General features: G+C 42.1%; 1 protein-coding gene across 11 annotated transcripts in view; it reads left to right on the forward strand.

Moving 5' to 3' along the window:
* ANKDD1B (ankyrin repeat and death domain containing 1B) overlaps positions 1 to 16,280 on the forward strand; it is a 65,699-nt gene extending 49,419 nt beyond the window's left edge. For 7 of the 11 annotated variants that reach the window (XM_047730257.1, XM_047730260.1, XM_047730265.1 and 4 more), the window contains 6 exons: positions 716 to 814; positions 3,719 to 3,817; positions 8,661 to 8,756; positions 12,167 to 12,368; positions 14,802 to 14,933; positions 15,804 to 16,280. In XM_047730257.1, coding sequence (XP_047586213.1) covers positions 716 to 814; positions 3,719 to 3,817; positions 8,661 to 8,756; positions 12,167 to 12,368; positions 14,802 to 14,933; positions 15,804 to 15,865 — 690 coding nt within the window. In that variant the 3' untranslated portion in view covers positions 15,866 to 16,280. The remainder of the gene's footprint in view (positions 1 to 715; positions 815 to 3,718; positions 3,818 to 8,660; positions 8,757 to 12,166; positions 12,369 to 14,801; positions 14,934 to 15,803) is intronic. The other 4 variants (XM_047730258.1, XR_007127475.1, XM_047730259.1 and 1 more) reach the window with 4 other exon arrangements.
* Positions 16,281 to 17,797: the final 1,517 nt, after the last annotated feature.

The following is a 17,797-nucleotide window of genomic DNA, read 5'->3' on the forward strand; positions in this document are numbered from 1 at the left end:
ATACTCTATATCCATGGGAGGGCTAACCATGAGAATGGTGCCCCTGGGTGAGTGCAGCATTAGTCCCACAGAAAGCTCTAGGGAGAAAGAACTCTAAATCACAACAATTCAGGAAATGCTGAATGTGCATAGTTTTTCTTCCTTGGAGCTATTCCCACCGTACTTTAGGTCTTGGAAGGCACTGAGAAGTCCTGCAGTTAAGCCTATTTCATCTTTCTTATCATTTTTATCTAAGTGAAAGTGTCAGATCTTCAGGAAAGTTTTTTTCATCTTCAGAAAGGTTAGCAATCTGCCCATCCCAATACGCTCTCCTGGTACTCTCCTGTACCTCCAAAGCACTTTTCACAATTTATGTATTTTGTGATTTTAAAAAAATTAATATTTTCTTACCCCCACTAGATTGGAAGATTCCTGAGAATGGGCCATGTTTACCACTAAATCCTTAGCCTCCTGAAAAGAGCCTGTTCCATAGTAGGTGTTAAGTGTATAGTTCCAGAACAAATGAGGGGGAGAGCTGATTGCTGGTGAGTGGGTTTGCTGCACAACCCTGGGATGGAAATGATGCTGAACACTTGCTATTGGCCTGATGCTGTGTTGGGCAGTTCCAGTACTAGGAGATTATCAGGACATCTCTATCAAAATGAATGCTTTTTGTTCTGAATGATGAACCCAGAATCTTTTGGATTTGAAATTTTGTTTCTTTTTCTTTCTGCAGCCGAAGGACTCCCCTCTTCATTTAGCTGTTATCAACAACCATATCTCAGTTGTGAACAGCTTAATAAGGGCACAGCACGACGTTGACACTTTAAATCAGGTAAGCAAAGTATATCAGAAACCTAAGAGTCTGTTTTCTTATGATTCAATGTGTTGTGTAGTTAAAGGTAGTTTTGAGCAAGTTCAAGTTACTTTAAAAATTTCCAAGTGGAATATATATATCTTATCCTTTTTTTTCTGTGACCCCCATTCCCACTTGCACACACATACTTTTTCAGATGCACAACTGGGGTTCAGCTAGTGCATTCTTAACCTGTTTGCACTTAATAGGTCCAGCACCTCTGGTTGATAAACAGTAGCTCAGGGATGGATTGCCAGCGGCTCTTTAAATCAAAAGCCACTCCCTCCACATGAAATATAATTGGCTAGTGATAGCCCTTTGCCACAAGGAGGAAGCTTTGTTTCTATATTAGAGACTGTAAATGGTCTTCCTTTTACCCAAAGGCAAAAGAGACCTCTTGGAATTAAAAAAAAAAATCACAATGAATTCAGTCCACTGGAGCAGAATCAAATGCCCTGTAAAAGGAATCCATCACTGGCTGGAAATGGAAATGCTGAGGTGAAAGATTAAGAGGATGGGAGTGGGCACTGTCTGAATCAGGGCCAACTCTGGGGCTGAGCTGCCTCTCCCAAGAGCTGTCGGAAGTAGGAAGAGAAACTCTATTTGGGGAGGAGCCCTTCTGGAACCCTGGGGACAGATGAGAACTCTGGACACGTCTTGCTTTTCTGACTGCCTCTACCTAAAGAAGCCTCCGCTGGGCCCTGAGATGAGGGAGCAGCCAGATCCGGGGCACATGCTTGTCCTAACCTTCTGGGTGGCCCTCAGCTTCTGTCTGGGGAACCAGAGCCTCTGGTCTCTCCAGTCACCTCCATCTCCAGCCTAGGTATTCCTTTGTCCGGGAGCAGAATGGAGACTTACCTGCGCTTCCATTCCTTCCCCCCTCAACGGATCTTCCTCCCTGTGTTTCATTATCACAAATGTTTGGGGGAGGTGGGGGAGGACCTTTTTGTTATTATATATGCTTATGTGTTTGAATCTGCTAATGCCTCAAATATTTACAAATGAGCAGAATCTTTGCTCCATACATAGAACTTACACGTGATTTTGGTTTCACCAGAATTGGCTAGATTCATTCCAGAGAAGGATGGCTTATTATTCTGCACCCCCCGCCCATTATAGAATTAGACTTTTTCATTTCAGTTTTATCTTAGATTGGGAATACACTCAATGTATAACAATAAAAAAACATAAATAAGGTAAAAAACTTCCATTTGTTTGTAATTCCCCCCAAGGAAGGACAATCTTGTTAACATTTTGGTTCATTTCCTGCCTTTTAGACTTACAACAGTATCGTCGCAATGAAATTTTATTGGTATTTAATGTGTGACACTTGTATCTCTGTTCCGTGTTGGTATAGACCTTCGATAGTTTGTCATTGTAAGTGTGATGTTTCTGATGAGCCCTCAGAGGGGCACATTGCCATCCAAAAGTGAGTCTTTAACAAATGCTTTCTGATATTAATTATGCTAATGCCCCAAGCAGGTTGGCCCAGTGCTCTGGTTGGAGGAGTATTGAGCTAGATGCTATTGCCCAGTTGTGTGACTCTGGGGAAATTGCTTCCTCTCTCTGGTTCAAGGGTTGGGCTAGACCATAAATAGCATACTAATATTTTTTAAAAATATTTTATTTATTTATTTGACAGGCAGAGATCACAAGTAGGCAGAGAGGCAGGCAGAGAGAGAGGGGGAAGCAGGCTCCCTGCTGAGCAGAGAGCCTGATCTGGGACTTGATCCCAGGACCCTGAGATCATGACCTGAGCCAAAGGCAGAGGCTCAACCCACTGAGCCACCCAGGCACCTCTCAGTACTAATATTTTAGAAGTATCTGCACATTAGCATATCCCTTCAGTGAAAGGTTAAAGTGGGTGATTTTCTTGTGATTTTGTCTTTTTCTTTGAAACACTGTTATCCTCTTGGTAAGAAAATGATTACCCCAGAAAGAAATTTAACCACTTTTAAATGTAAAGTTCATTGGCATTAAGTACATTCACATTGTTGAGCAACCATGGCCACCATCCAACTCCAGAACTTTTCCATCTTCCCAAACTGAAACTCTGTATTCTTTAAACACTAACTCCCTATTCTCCCTTCCCCCCAAGTCCTGGTAACCATCATTCTTCTTTCTTGTCTCTATGAACTTGACTATTCTAGTATCTCCTATTGAAATCATTTTTTTTAAAGATTTTATTTATTTATTTGACAGAGAGAGATCACAAGTAGACAGAGAGGCAGGCAGAGAGAGAGAGAGAGAGGGAAGCAGGCTCCCTGCCGAGCAGAGAGCCCGACGCGGGACTCGATCCCCGGACCCTGAGATCATGACCTGAGCCGAAGGCAGCGGCTTAACCCACTGAGCCACCAGGCGCCCCTTGAAATCATTTTTTAAAAATAATTAATTGTTGCCTACTAATCCAGCATGTGGATTTACCATAATTTATCAAACGAATCTCCTAGTGAAACATGCAACTTCCTTTCAGTTTCTCACTGTTAAAAATAACACTGTAGTGAATGTCCCCTGTACCTATGTAAAAATATGATCTTGGGGTGCCTGGGTGGCTCAGTCAGTTAAGTGTCTACCTTTGGCCGAGGTCATGATCTCAGGGTCCTGGGATTGAGCCCTGAGTTGGGCTCCCTGCTCAGTAGGGAGTCTGCTTCCTCCTCTTCTCCTTCCCCCTGCTCGTGTGCTCTCTCTTTCTCTTTCTCTCCCTCTCCCTCAAATGAATAAATAAAATCTTAAAAAAAATTTTGAAAAATAAAAATGTGATCTTAGTCTATCTTCCCTTATGCCCATATAGGACACCTCTGCATTCCCTGTGTCTTTTGATTATGCAAGTTTTTTCCCCTCCTTAATGTGTTTAGATTACATTTTTGAAATTTCTCATGGCAGAGGCGGCAGACTCCCTTGCATGTTGCTGCTGATCTTGGCAATGTGGAACTGGTGGAAACCTTGCTGAAGGCAGGATGTGACCTGAAGATTGTTGATAAGGTAAGTTCACAGTCTTCACCATGTTCAGCGGAGATGGTCATGAAGAGCTCCCTGTTGTCTGTAACCCTTGAACGGCAGCCTTACTTAGCACACCCCTTGTGAGTCGGACACACATGAGAGAAACCATGTATCCAAGCAGTCAGTAGAACATCCTGATTTTGATTGAGTTGTGTAGGTAAAATATTTTACCCTGAATAATAAAACAGGTATTTTTAAAAATAAAATTATTTATTAATCTTTGGGAAAGATGGTAGATTCACTTGGTCCAAAAATTAAAAAACATAATCAGTAAAGGTTTTACAATAAAAATGTGCCCCCCCCGACCCTAGTTATCTGGGTTCCACACTACTCCGGCCATACAGATCTATTGTCAAAATTTCTTTGTTCTTTCCAGTTTCTTTACACATAAATAAGCAAACATAAATATATTATACTCTTACCATATCACTCCATCCTTTTTACATTGTGGTGATATACTTCTCCATGCTATCCTGCATTTAGCTTTTCTTCTTTAAGTATATAAAGTGGAAACTGTCCCATATTAGTACAAGGAGAGTTTCTTCATTCTTCTTTATACAACAGACTGTGGCATGGACATGTCATAATTTGTTTCGTTTTCAGTGGATGGGCATTTAAATTGTTCCTAAGCTTTTGCTGTGACCGAGCTGCAGTGAACAAACATACACATGTCTAAACTTGTTCTTACTTAAAAATTCTTTAATTGTAAAATAAATATAACATAGAATATATCATTTTAACCATTTTTCAGTGTATGGTTCTGTAGCGTTAAGTCTATTCACACTGTTATGCAGCCAATTTCCAGAACTTTTGCATCTTGCCAATCTGAAACTCCAAACAGCAACTCCTTGTTTCCTCCTCCTTCCCCAGCCCTGGCAACCACTGCTCTATTTTCTGTTTCCGCGAATTTGACTATTCTGGGTACCTCATGTAAATAGAATCATACAGTGTTTGTCATTTTGTAACTAGCTAAGTTCATGCAGCATAATGTTCTCAAGGTTTATCCGTGTCGTGGTGTGTGTCAGACTAGCCTTCCTTGTAAGGATGAATGATACTCCACTGTGTATAGAACACATTTTGTGTATCCTTGTATCTGTGGATGGACATTGGGTTGCTCCCACCTTTTGGGCATTGTGTAGACTTGTTTTTAAAAGAAAGACAACTTCGTTTCTCTCAAGTAAAGCAGTAAGCTGGGCTCCATGTCAGGAGGATTGCAGGGTGGCCATCTGCTAGGTTCCAGTTTACTGAAAAGCATAAACACAGGAGACTGAGGTGTGGCAGTCCTGTTAGGTGCTCACACACGTGCACCTTGTTTCACTCCTCACATCTCTGTGAGGTGGACAAAATTATCCCAGTTTTGAAGAGATTTCTATGATGTCAAGGGTCATGTGCACAGTAAGATGTAGAGCCAAGCTTCAAAGCCAAGGCTGCTTGGTTGTCCAGTGCTTTCCCACAGCTGTGAGCAGAGCTGACTGCTTCTGAAACTTGCCGCTTTCCCCTTTCTTGTGTTCACCCAAACTCTTCATTAGCTCCACACGTCTTTAATTCCTAGTGCACGCGGGGTTCACCCTATGTACTCTTTCAGAATCTTTTTTACATGTTACATTTGTGGGACTTGGAGTAGTGATGTGTTATTTTACTTTTCTCTAGAGGTCAGTTTTTTAAGTTATCATGAAAAGTAATACAAGCCTACTGTGCATGATCTGGAAAACAGAAGCATATGGAAGGAAAACGCAACCACCCAGAACTCGTCACATAGGTGGCATTCTACCACTTTCACCACTGTGGCTCCTTACCATCCCTTAACATTTAGCTTTGGTATTAACATTTCACATTCGTATTTTCCTGTGCTTTCTCGTCCCACTTTATTTCACTTTCTCATTAATACTTAACTCCTGTGGGACACCCACCCCTTATGGGTAAAGACTCTGTCGCATTGGGAAGGGAATTCAGGCTGGGTCCCCAGTGCTCGTGGACTGGGTGTCCTGGTAAATACCATCAGTGCTGCAACTTGACTCATAATTTGATTTTCCCATTTTTCCCTTCTCTGCCTCCCTCTTTCTTCTCTGGGCCTGGCACATGGTTGGCCCCAATACCTATTTAATTAATAAAAACTACCTTTTCTACTTACTCCCACAAGTTTTACCAAGGATAAATGTTGTAAGAGTGATTCAGACTGTGGATGGGAAAAAGGAGCCAGGGTTTGGTGTGAATGACTTTCCCAGAAACCTGTTCTCTCAGTCTGAGGTGTCCCCAAGCTCCTGGAGGGCTTCCCACACTCAACAGCAGTTTTATTTGGGTTACCATTCCAGGACACACTGCCTGGGAAGGTTTTCCTAGGTATTTGGTAACACTGGCTTCAGAATGCTGCATTCCCACAGAAGGCTAATCATGGTGATTCCAATGGCTTCTTAAGCCAGAATTTAGGTAGCATGCAATGAGAGACTTGCTAACTGCCTGCACAGTACACTTCTTCCTAATTTCATTACTGTGTCATTTGACTAGAAACTGGTAAATGTCACCTCTGACCTTCTGGCCCACCTGGGTGTTATCACCTTCACTAACAGCCGGATCATTTGGGTTGGTAGGAGTTGCACTTGCTCAGCCATGTGAGGGAATTAGTGGGATAAATTGCTGGATCCTTAAGCAGAGAAGCATGGGTTGCTAAGAACTTTTTCTGGGGTTATTTATGACATTCATTTTGATTATTTTCAGGACCCCTGAGCAAATTTTTAATGTGCCATTTAAAAAATAGATGAAAACCACCATCTTTTGCTTAGGGAAAAAAATGTATAGATGTGTAGATTGTGCACTGCATAAAATCTAGGGGACATTGCTTGTAAAGCTGTGTGCTGTAGCTTTGAGCTATATCCATCTTAACAAAGGTGTGCCTTTTGTAATTTGTAAAAGATACCAGATGGGATCCCAGGCCACTCATGCCCAAAATCATGTTCAGAATATCCTTTATTGCTCATTCCATTTGGTTAAGTTTCCAATCCCTCACACTTGATTAGAGGCCATATAATAGAGAAAAATTCTAGATAGGAATCCAAGTGATCTGAATTCTGTACTATGAATTAGTAGTTTTGTCATGGATGCTATTATTCTCTTTTTAAATTAACATATAATGTATTATTTGTTTCAGGGGTACAGGTCTGTGAATCATCAGTCTTATACAATTCACGGTGCACACCATAGCACATACATTCCTCAATGTCCATCACCCAGCTACCCCAGCCCTCCCATGACCCTACCCCCCAGCAGCACTCAGTTTCCTGAGATTCAGAGTCTCTTATGTTTTGTCTCCCTCTTGGTTTCATCTTCCTTCATTTTCTCCCTCCCTTCCCCTATGATCCTGTGTCTTATTTCTCAAATTCTTCACATCAGAGAGATCATATGAAAATTGTCTTTCTCTGATTGACTTATTTCACTTAGCATAATACCCTCTAGTTCCATCCACATTGTTGCAAACAGCAAGATTTCTTTTTTGATGGCTGTATAATATTCCATTGTATATATGTACCACATCTTCTTTATCCATTCATCTGCCAATGGACATCTTGGCTCTTTCCATAGTTTGGCTATTGCGGACATTGCTGCTATAAACATTGGGGTGCACATGCCCCTTCGGATCACTACATTTGTATTTGTATTTGTAAATACCTAATAGTGCAATTTCTGAGTCGTAGGGTAGCTCTATTTTCAACTTTTTTAGGAACTTCCATACTGTTTTCCAGAATGGCTTCACCAGTTTGCATTCTCACCAACAGTGTAGGAGGGTTGCCCTTTCTCTGATGAATGCTCTTATTCTTTTTTTTTTTTTAAGATTTTATTTATTTATTTGACAGACAGAGATAACAAGCAGGCAGAGAGAGGAAGGGAAGCAGGCTCCCCAATGAGCCGAGAGCTCAATGTGGGGCTCGGTCCCAGGACCCTGGGATCATGACCTGAGCTGAAGGCAGAGGCTTTAACCCACTGAGCCACCCAGGCACCTGAATGCTATTATTCTTAATGAGATCCAGCAATTTCTGTCCTTTACCTACTCTCTACAACACATGGCTTCAACTTCTTGGTCTAAGACGGCTGTTCAAGCTCCTGCCATCATGTCAGCATTCCACTCAGGAGGAGGAGGAAAGGAAGGAGAATAACATCCTTCCTTTCTTTAAAAATACTTTCCAGAAGTTGCATTTGCCACTTCTATTTATATACCAGAATTTAGGTCACATATTTAAGTGTGAGGGAGGCTAGGAAATGTCTGGAGTGGCCAAGTGCCTAGCTAGAATCAGGAGGTCTCTTCCCATAAAAGAAGGAAAAGGCTACTGGGGGAAGGAATCATGGCATATTGACCAAAGTCTCAACCACAGGTAGAGTCAGTCCTGAGGAGAAAAGTGTGTGATCATATTATTTATTTGCTGAGGACTCCCTCGTGCAGTGAGCCAGGGGGACCCCTGGGGATCTTGGAGACATGTTTGGGTTCTCACTGATAGAGCATGTGTAAAATATCATCTGCTGATGGTTGGTCCCTAAACCCAAATCTTTTCCCCTGCCCTGTTGCCACAGCACCTGACACTTTCAATACCTAGCATCTCTTGAATAATTACCGCGTGGCATGCACAGTCCTAAGGGCTTGATATGCACTATCACATTTGCCCCTCACCAGTACACCATGGGGTTCTTTGAGACCTAGGGAAGCCAAGGACTGGCTCAAGCTCCCAAGTGCAGGGAAGCAGTTGGATCAGGATCTGAATGCAGGTCCCTCTGTTCCAAAACTCGAGCTCCTAAATACTATACCATACTGCCTGACACTTTAATTTTTAACTTTTAGCAAGGGAAGACTGCCCTGGCCGTGGCCTCCAGGAGCAACCACAGCCTTGTTGTGGACATGATCATTAAAGCAGAGAGATACTATGCCTGGAAAGAGGTAAGGAAGCATGATGCCAGCTTAGCTGTGGCTCTTCTGCAACCACCATCTTCTTATGGGTAGTGTGGGGTTTGTGTAATTCTTTTTCTGCTCTAATGGGAGGGCCCTGGTCAGTGCAATTATAACAGTCCCTTTGGCCTGTGCTGCTCCATTCATGGAATGAACAGCTGCTGCTTCCTCCCTTTGCCAGCATCAGTAGTCAGAACTGAGGTGTGTAGAGCTCATTGGGCTAAGCAGGCTGGTCCGGGCTAACGGGCTTAGCATGCTTGCCCTGCATGGTTGGCTCCCAGATTGTGCCCTCTGTCACGGAGTCTCTGGCTCTGCTACTTTGTGGAAGTTCTCAAACCCACATTCTAATGAGTGATAACGAAGTTTATGTTCATGGCTCTGCTGTTTTCTACACACCCCTTTCTGGCTGTCACTCAAGTGTCCTATGATAGTCACAAAAACCTTATTCATTTTGAGGAAACAGACGACTTGACTCCAAGACATTCTCTGTCCCTTTTTTCATTATTATTTCCTCTGATAGCTACCACACATGCAGCTTCTCAACAGCAGGCCTTCCCTCCAACATCAAAATCTAAGCCTTCAGGCAGGATTTGCATTATTGGGCAACACCTTCAGTTTCTACTTTCGCTTTGGGTTGTTTCCATCCTAAGCTGAATGGCTCCCCTAGTCTCATAGGTTGGTGCCAGAATTCAGGTCTTAACCCTCATGTGTTTACCCTGAGGAGACTCAGGCTGGTTTGCTGTCTAATTTATCAATCTGTGAAATTTCCCTTAAATCTTTAAGGCAAAGTGCATTGATTTGCCTCTTCCTTGCTCACAATCCTGTTTAATTGGCTCAGGGGTCCTGATATATATATTTGGATGATATGACATATATGTCATTTAAAGGCCACACCATCCTCCTCGAACTTTTCTTACTTGCCTATAAAACAAAACATTTTTGTGACCATTAGAAATGCTTTCTCTCTCCTCCTCCTACTTGATTTCTATTCCTCCTGCTCCTTCATTTTCTTCCTCTTGGCCTTAGCTTCTTTCTCATTTTCTTAGATCATCACTGTATTTGATTGAAGGAAACTTTCCCAACTTCCACCTTTTCTCTTGCTTCTTAAATGACTGTTTTCACATTTTCTTTGAAAATAGAAATAGTCATTGGTTCTATTTTTAATTTTTTTTTTTTTAATTTGACAGACAGAGATCACAAGTAGGCAGAGAGGCAGGCAGAGAGAAAGGAGGAAGCAGGCTCTCTGCTCAGCAGAGAGCCTGATGTGGGGCTCAATCCCAGGACCCTGGGATCATGACCTGAGCTGAAGGCAGAGGCTTTAACCCACTGAGCCACCTAGGCGCCCCCTATTTTTAATGTTTTAATGCTGCTAGCATTTTTAGATTCTTTTTCCTAGAGGAGAATAAATTACTTTCCACCAAATGAATAAGCCCTTTTTCCTAACAAATCTTTAAGATGTGAGAGTTAGATGAACTTTGAGAATCCTATGCAATACATAAATGGATAAAGGAGACTCTCTGAAATGTGAGCATTGTTAACCTTAATGACAAGTGGGGACAGACATCTGGAGTGGGAGGAAGGCTTGTTTTTTAATATATATTTTTAAATGTTTTAAACAAAATTTGTTACTTAAAGAGTTATTCATTTATTTTAGAGAGAGCATGTGGAGGGGAGGGGGAGGGGGAAGGGGAGGGAGAAACCCAAGCAGACTCTGAGCTAAGGGCGGCTCAGTTCCAGGACCCTGAGATCACAACCTGAGCCAAAACCAAGAGTCGGCCACTTAACTGACTGTGCCACCCAGGTGCCCCTATTTATTACTTATTTTAAGTTCACTTTGTTTATTAAACAAATCTATCCCCTGATTTTTTTTTTTAAACCAAATGCATTTATTATTATTTCAAATTCTCTTTGTATATTAAACAAGTTTCTATTCTGGCCCAATATAAAATGATTCCTAATAAAGAACATCAAAGAGAGGACTGACATTTCCTCTCTTGTATCGATCATTAAATCCAGTGGTTGAGGCAAATGGGAAGCTTCCTAAAATCTGGCTCATGCTATTTTAATTTCCACCAGTTTTGGCACGTGATACTCCTGCAAATATTTCAGTGTTTGTCAGACAAACTATTAATGCTTCCATGAACTGTTGAAAAAGACCTGGGCTTTCCAACTTGATGACCCTTTCCTTTGGAATCCTGAAGGACCACCCAACCCAATCCTGGAATGCAGAGCATGTGTGTTTCTCAAAGAACTAAAAATGCTGTGGTGCAAAGGTTGATGCATTTTGCAGTTCTTTCCTCTACCTTGTGGTGTTTCAGATTTTGTTCTTATTGGAATCCTGTTTCAGGAGAGGGAATGAAGAAAAAAGGAAAAAGTGAAGGGGCCACGGCTCCCATGGCTTCCAAATTTGTTGGATCCCCCACCCTCAGCCTTTCCTCTTTCAGGACTCCCTGGGAGTTAGGCACTGTGGGAGTAAAGCTAAGGTTGGGACAGAGAAGACCCTGTATTTTACAACCTCTGAAACAATTACAGGTAATTTATACCTCCTGTTATAGTCCAACTTCTGTTCATAAGTTTCAGATACTAGAGAAAAGACTGGCCTGTTTGCTTGGGTGTGCTTCCCAGGACATTGTAGACCTTCCCGAGGAGCTCACAGGTGCTGTGAAAGACACAAGCTGCTCTGTGACTGGGCTGAGGTACAAGGCCCACCATGTTCTTCCCAGGGGTTTTGACAACCAGGTGTCCATGTCCTCTTATTCCACTTCCTGTCTCAGCATGGACTCTTCCCTTGCTGTTCAGATTATCTTTCACTAAGATTTACTTTTAATTAACAGACAAAAGAACAGGGGAGGGGCACCTCAGCTGGTTAAGTGTCTGCCTTCCGCTCAGGTCATGAGCCTGATGACCCAGAACCCCAGGGTTCTGGGATCATGCATCGGGCTCTCTGCTCAGCGGGAGCCTGCTTCTCTCCTTCTGTCTAGCACTTTGACTACTTGTGCTCTTTCTCTCTCAAATAAATAAATGAAATCTTAAAAAAAAAAAAAAGAACAGAGGATACTGGTTGAAAGTAAGGCCTTCAAAGATATATATGTTATTGTGATATTTCCTTAGCTGAGGCAACCCCTCTGTTTTCTTGTGGGGTGAATAAATATCAGTAGGCTGGGATAGAAGCATGTAACATGGCAAAAGCCCTCACGTTTCCTGTGTCAGATAGTACTCAAGCTTTTTATTTCAGACATTTATCTCCATTATTATCTTGGATGACAAAAATGTCAGTTAATACTGACAGCATAAGCCTTGGTTACCACCTTACCAGTTATAGCTGAAAAACTGTATACATACCATGAAATAAGGCAATAAGCAGAAAATGAAATCGTCTGATGTAGTTATCTTTAATTTAGCAGCATGGTGAGAACATCAGGGACCCATCAACCAGCTTTACTTTGACATTCAAGCAAGATCACAGTTTGGAGACCAGACATATTCGTAGTCTCCTCTGGAAACTGGCTTACCAGCAGCTTAAGGCCAACGAGTGGCAGAGGCTGGCCCGTTCCTGGAACTTTACAGATGACCAGATCAGAGCCATTGAGGAGCAGTGGACAGGTGAGCATGGTTTAGATGTGGGCAGGAAGGAACAGCAGTTCTTCTTGGTGGCAGATCTTCCAAGTAAGTGGTTGGTGCTCACAACAAGCAGCAGACAAGGGCCCAGGAATTGGGACAGTTAGCTTAGGACCACAGAGATTGAGAACTTTGCAAATCATGAACGTTCCTGGACTCTGCAATAAACTAAAGTTTGCAAAGGATAATTAACGAGCCATTTGGAAAGTTGGCATTTAGCCTTTAGGGAAATGAAGTTTCCCAACTGAATAGGCGCTAGGGAAGCAAGGACTTAACAGCTTGTCCCTGGGAAAGCAACTTCTTCTAGTGTTCCTTGAGATTATCTTGGGGTGAAAATGTTCATTCTCTAACAAAAGGCTTACTGTTTAGTGCTTCCACTCCAGGAGGAATCCCTTAAGCAACATCTGGGTATAGAATTCTTATAGGATGCAGTCTTGAGTGAGATCACCTATCCCATGAGAGATGTGGGCCACAGACTCAGGGCTCTCCCGAGAAGATCCCAAGCTAATGAATCAATTCAGCCAGACTCCAGCTGTCAGAATTAGTGAGGTCAGGTCAGCTGGAGTCATTAGCTTTGCTTTTTTATGATTTGACCAAAACCTGGGAAATATATAAAGTTTATTTGGCATTAACCAACTAATTAGCTTTAAAAACAAGGAAACAGATACTTTTCTTGGCAAAACATTCTATCCAGAGCACTTTCCTTACATGGATATTATGAGCTGTGAACAAGTCCCATATTCAGGGGCTGATCTGCATTATTGATTGCTGGGACTGTAGATGGCAAAATCACAGCCCAAGAACACATGCCATTCACACCACATACAAGTAGGCACTTTTTCTTTTTAAGAGACTTTTTTTTTTTAAAGATTTCATTTATTTGACAGAGAGAGAGATCACAAGCAGAGAGAGAGAGAGAGAGAGAGGAGGAAGCAGGCTCCCTGCCTAGCAGAGAGCCTGATGTGGGACTCGATCCCAGAACCCCGAGATCAGGACCTGAGCTGAAGGCAGAGGCTTAACCCACTGAGCCACCCAAGCAGCCCCCAAGTAGGCACTTTTAATTGCTAATTCTATGGCTACATTATGGAGAAGATAATGCATCGAAAATGTTGAATATTGACTATAGTTTCTGAAAAGATTTCTTTTTTACTGTTTTCTCCTTTTTCACTAATTAGGCATTTGGCATCCTGTGACATTTTTAAGAAAATTTAGTTGCCTTCTGGAAATCTCTCTTGACCTAAAGAAATGATTTGAAAATACAGTGTGTCTTCAGAGTAACTGCCAGCAGGATAAAGGCGATTTAAAGTGTTTTAGTCAAACAATGTGGAGTGCCTAGAGTGTGTTTAGCTCTACCAGGTGAGGGATGCAACTGCTCTAGGAGCCAAGGTACATTATTTGGTGGAATTTATAATCTAGTTGGCGTGATAACAGCAACATTCATAATCCAGATACAATCCAGGGTTAATGGTTCTGGCACTAAGGAGTTTGTAGGCTTAATTTTAAGCAAAGGAGTGACACGTTGATGGTGCTATTGAAGAATTAGTTTGGCAAGGGCAAGATTAGGAAAGGAACAGGATTCACCTAGGAGTACATTCTTTATGGTTACAGTTCACTCTCCCTGCAACACCTGCTTCTTTAAGTCTGTCCAGCAAGCTTCCTCCCCAGAGCTCAGGCCCTCCTTCTGTGGTATCTGCCTGCTCCCACACACAGAGTGGCTACAACTAGGAGCCTGTTCTGTGTTCTCGTTCTGTTCTGTGTTCTGCCTGTTCTCTCGCAACTCCTGTTGCGAGAGACACATCTCAGCTCAGCACTTCCCACCAACATCTCTCAGGGCTCAGGTATCCAGTGAATAATCTTGGTTCAGGGGATGCAGAAACTGCATCAGAAACTGGAGTGCCAGGCCAGTACACATTTGCTGCTCAAAGTGTGGTTAAAAGACAGCAACACCAGCATCTGAGTGATTAAAAGTGCAGATCCTAACCCCAGACCGACTGCATGAGACTCTCTCCATTGTAATAGGATTTCCCATTGAAGTATGCACTTTGCGTGTGAGAAATGGTGGTGGATAGCAGTGCCACGTGAATGCTGAAAGAGAGCTCCCCATCTCATTCAGATTGTTCCTTACCATCGGGCAGGGACTCAGCTGCTTCATGTCTTACCTGCTCCTTCAGTCTGTGCCAAGCACAGCAGGTGCAAGACAAGTGCTGGAGTGAATCCAAACTCTGGTCACCCTAAAGCAGTTCCAATGAGGGGAACTGGAAGGGCTTTCATCCATTGGTCTTTTTATCTAACAGCCATCAGAAGAGTGAGTGGCAACCACAGTCATACAGAAAATTCAGTGAGAACCAAGATCACAATAAAAAGCATATAATAAAAATCATGTGGTGTTTTGCCTCTGACTCTACGTACTTGGCACAGGGAAGGGAAGTTTCCGTGAACACGGCCACAGGGCTCTGCTCATCTGGCTGCATGGGACCCTGATGACACAGGCCACTCCAGTCAAGCATCTGTATGAAGAGCTGATACGCGCAGGTTTCCCAGAACTAGCTGGTGAGTTAGTTTTCAAGACAGAAGCTCCTCCTCCCTTCAAATGGTGGGGGGACAGCCAGCAGAAACAATACTGTCTGTTAACAGTGGCAGTCCCAATCTGAGAGCAGTGGCTTGTAAAAAATCTGCAGCTCCTCTGGTGAGTGACTCTGTCAGTACTGAGCCCACCTTAGCCTGGTGGTTCTCAGCATGACCCCCCTGCTGGGGCATTTGAAAAAGTGGGGGAGGATTTCTGTTGATGTGAATGTGTGGCAGGGTGTGGAGGTGTGTGTGGCGTGTGGGGAGCAGGAGAGGGCAGGAATGCTACGCCATCTCATAAAGTTAAAGGAGAGTTTCAAAACTGATTGATAAATTAGGGGGTGTTAAAACTCTCATGTAATAATAACCATTCAAGCAAAATATAGGCACATCTGCCATTACTTTCACTGATACAGTTTTACCTGAAGCTGAGCTTAAAATGTCTGAATCATACCACTGAGCCAATACTCCATTTCAAGAGATCGTGCATGGATGACAGCTCCTCCTGTGACATTATCTTCATAGCACTGGGATTGTTCCATCTACTTTAAATTTCTGTTTCTATAAGAGTATCTGTAAGAACTCTCCGGGGAGAGTAAGAGGCACTCCCCTAAAGTGGTGCAGGGATGTGCTCAGGAGCAAGACTGTGTGGGTCCGTACTTGACCTCCAGCGCTGACAGCATGTGATCTTGAGCAAGTTCTACACCCTCACAGTGGCAGTTTCCTTCTTTACTAACTAGAAAATTGCCTGTGTCAGAGAGTGGTTGGGGGATTAAGTGAGTCATAGGGCCTGGCACATAGTTAGTACTTAATAAATGTTAGCTTTAATAATAAATGTTATCTTATTTTTTCCAGAAAAGATCTGTCAACAAAAAAACGAAACAGACTCAAGGTCCAAGAAATGTGCAGTTTCATAGATGCCTAAAGGAATTGTATTTAATTGATTTTCCACTCAGCATTTTCCTTTAAATTCAGTCTTCTAATGCCATAAAATTCTAGCAGTAGTATTGATTTTTAACTATGACGATGGTGGTGACAGGAAGCTCTACCAGATGAAAAAATGGTATTAGTACTTTCCAACTACAGAAATGAAAGGTCAGAAACTTTTTTCGATTTTTAAAGCAAATTGTATATGATTTTTGCCTTTCTGTCATTTGATGCAATATATGTCTAGGTTTTGCACATCTTTTTTTTTTTTTTTTTTTTAATGTTGGTAGGAGCAGCATCCCGGTATATGAAAAATCCAAGAGATTTAGAATAGACAGACATATATATTTTTCTTTTTTTCTTTTTTTTTTTGACAGACACGGTTTTAATCATGGTTTGCCCCTTTCATTAAAAAATTTTTTTATAAACACAGAATGTATTATTAGCCCCAGGGGTACAGGTCTGTGAATCGCCAGGTTTACACACTTCACAGCACTCACCATAGCACATACCCTCCCCAATGTCCATAACCCCACCATCCTCTCCTGACCCCCCTCCCTCCAGCAACCCTCAGTTTGTTTTGTGACATTAAGAGTCTCTTATGGTTTGTCTCCCTCCCGATCCCATCTTTTTTCATTTATTCTTTTCCTATCCCCTAAGCCCCCCACGTTGCATCTCCACTTCCTCATATCAGGGAGATCATGATAGTTGTCTTTCTCCGATTGACTTATTTTGCTAAGCATAATACCCTCTAGTTCCATCCACGTTGTTGCAAATGGCAAGATTTCATTTCTTTTGATGGCTGCATAGTATTCCATTGTGTGTGTGTGTGTGTGTGTGTGTGTGTGTGTGTGTGTGTGTGTGTGTGTGTATACCACCTCTTCTTTATCCATTCATCTGTTGATGGACATCTAGGTTCTTTCCATAGTTTGGCTATTGTGGACACTGCCTCTATAAACATTGCGGTGCACGTGCCCCTTCAGATCACTAGGTTTGTATCTTTAGGGTAAATACCCAGTAGTGCAATTGTGGGTCATAGGGTAGCTCTATTTTCAACTTTTTGAGGAACCTCCATGCTGTTTTCCAGAGTGGTTGCACCAGCTTGCATTCCCATCAACAGTGTAGGAGGGTTCCCCTTTCTCCACATCCTCGCCAGCATCTGTCATTTCCTGACTTATTAATTTTAGCCATTCTGACTGATGTGAGGTGGTATCTCATTGTGGTTTTGATTTGTATTTCCCTGATGCTGAGGGATGTGGAGTATTTTTTCATAGGTCTGTTGGCCATCTGGATGTCTTCTTTGCAGAAATGTCTCTTCATGTCCTCTGCCCATTTCCTGATTGGATTATTTGTTCTTTGGGTGTTGAGTTAAGCTCTTTATAGATTTTGGGTGTTAAGCTCATGCATGGTTTGCCACTTATTAACTGTGATTCAAGTTCTCAGATCTTTAGTTCCTTCTTTATAAAATGGGGTAGTGTCTCACTCTTCCACAGCATTGAAGATCAAGGTTGAATGCCGGTGAAATGCCTAATTTCATGCCCACTGTATTGAAATCATCCACTGTTATTTATCCTCACTGAGAAAAATTAGTTTTGGAAATTTACAGTTACTGTTGGCTTTAAATTACACATATGTGTAGTATATTGCTTAGAAAAGACCAGTAGTGTATACATCAATGTTTGCTGTTGTTTTTTTAAATCTCTTGGTGATGTAATTACAGGTGATTTTCATTTACTTTGTACTTTCTGATACTTTCCAGGTTTTTTTTTTTGACAGTCAGCATTTAGTATTTTTATAATCTGAGAAAATTATGAAATAAATATGAAATCAGATATCAAGTTATATCAGTTTATCTGCACCTATTCATTATAATTTAAGGCTCTCCATTTTCAAATTCTGATCTTAATTCTATAAGGCCAGAG

The sequence above is a fragment of the Lutra lutra genome, chromosome 5 (assembly GCF_902655055.1).
Source record: "Lutra lutra chromosome 5, mLutLut1.2, whole genome shotgun sequence".
Classification (NCBI taxonomy): domain Eukaryota; kingdom Metazoa; phylum Chordata; class Mammalia; order Carnivora; family Mustelidae; genus Lutra; species Lutra lutra.